Raw genomic sequence first — 1,666 nt, 5'->3', positions numbered from 1 at the left:
TACTCTGATTACATTTTTACAGCAACAGCTTTGTCTTACAATTTGACTTTAATCTTCAAGTTATTTTTATAAATACCTTCAAGTGCCAAGTAATATCTGTATATAACTGTCATTTGTTACACAACAGAAAGATAAAATAAATACAGGAATCATATAAATAATTTAGCCATCTTTTATCAACAAGGTTTATCAAAAAAATTCAATTTATCTACATTTAAACTACGTCAAACTACATTTTAACTACAACTCCTCTACATATGAATAACAGGACTACAGTTCTAACACAGTTAAACTACATATTCACTACAATCTGGATACAATTTACGTTGAATGCATTCTTTATTAATATCAGTTTTTTTGTATACAGTAAATATTAAAGTTTAACTATTCTATAAAAAAAAGACAACTTTAGATGCTTGACAGAATACATAAAAACATAAATAGTGCAGATACACAAATTGATGTTTATACTTCTTATTCATCTTCAAAAACTTAAACAATTACACAAGAAAATCCGATAATTTGAGCTCACTAACATTTATTTTGAATAACTATTCTAACTACATGATATTCATTTCTTTTTCGGCGCATTCTTGCAAGTTCTTTTGTTATGCCCTTCACCTCCACAATTGCCACATGACACCTTGTATTTCTTTGACTTTATTTCATCAAATGTTTTATATCTTTCCTTGTGAGGTCTCCCTGGCTGCCTTTTATCTCCCGCCGGTGGCTTTACTACCTCATCCAAAATATGTTGTGGCACATCCCATTTGCCTTCATCAGGAAGAGGATTTACTGGCATTTCATAGGTAAGCAGAAGGCTCTTCCTTGTGTAATACGGAGAGCAATAGTTTTCGTATGTTTCATTCCTATGCCTTAATGCTGCCAAAGCATGCGCACATGGAAGTTCATCAAGTTGGAATTGTCCATAGCTACATTTCTTGTTTTCTAGACACACAATGTACCGCTTCACACCATCTAACACAGTATGTATATGATCTGTTGAAGCCCTCACCTACAATTGAAGACCAAACAGAAATAATAATACATCAATCATTAAAATGGATTATCAACAATTTACCTACAAATCAGCAACAAATATATTACAGCTCATCTACAAACTATTATTACCGACAATTTGACTACAGTTTAACTACAATCTGGAAAAACTGCAGCTAGTACTTTTTTGATTCTACTGCACCAAAAAAAATATCTTACCCTTAGTTTCTGAGATAATGTACTGTTGTCTTCCAATTCTTTGTTGTATTTATGACCAAGGTATGTGAAAGTACCATTTGCCTTCGATAACTTTTCTTTTGTCCAACGTTCAAGAAGAGTCCTCATATACTCAAATAGATCAAATATTGGAAGCTCTCTTGCATCTTTTGTTACAGCATTCAATGACTCGGCAATGTTTGACGTCATAGTAAAAGTTCTATTCACCGTTGCATGTACTCTTGACCATCTATGATAGCCAATATCATATAGGTAAGACTTTACACGCAGGTCTACCTCTTCAATCTTCAACATCCTTTCATTAAATTCATCCATAGTGTATGACCGTGCTGTAGCAAAGTACAATTCATGTAATTGTAGATGTCCCTTCTTGAATTTTGACCTTATATTTGTCCATATATGCCACATGCAAGAGTAGTGTGCCAATCCC

At 33.0% G+C, this 1,666-nt stretch overlaps 1 protein-coding gene across 1 annotated transcript; it reads right to left on the bottom strand.

Annotated features, from left to right (window-relative positions):
* Positions 1–571: 571 nt before the first annotated feature.
* On the bottom strand, positions 572–1,425 carry LOC138882604 (uncharacterized). The gene is made up of 2 exons (XM_070163207.1): positions 1,219–1,425; positions 572–1,015 (listed from the first exon to the last, which is right to left on the bottom strand). The coding sequence occupies exons 1-2, from the start codon at positions 1,423–1,425 to the stop codon at positions 572–574; spliced, it is 651 nt and encodes a 216-aa protein (XP_070019308.1).
* Between the last annotated feature and the right edge of the window lie 241 nt (positions 1,426–1,666).

The sequence above is a fragment of the Nicotiana sylvestris genome, chromosome 2 (genome assembly GCF_000393655.2).
Source record: "Nicotiana sylvestris chromosome 2, ASM39365v2, whole genome shotgun sequence".
Classification (NCBI taxonomy): Eukaryota; Viridiplantae; Streptophyta; class Magnoliopsida; order Solanales; family Solanaceae; genus Nicotiana; species Nicotiana sylvestris.
Note: the sequence above shows the minus strand (reverse complement) of the source record. Positions and strands in the feature narration are given on the sequence as shown.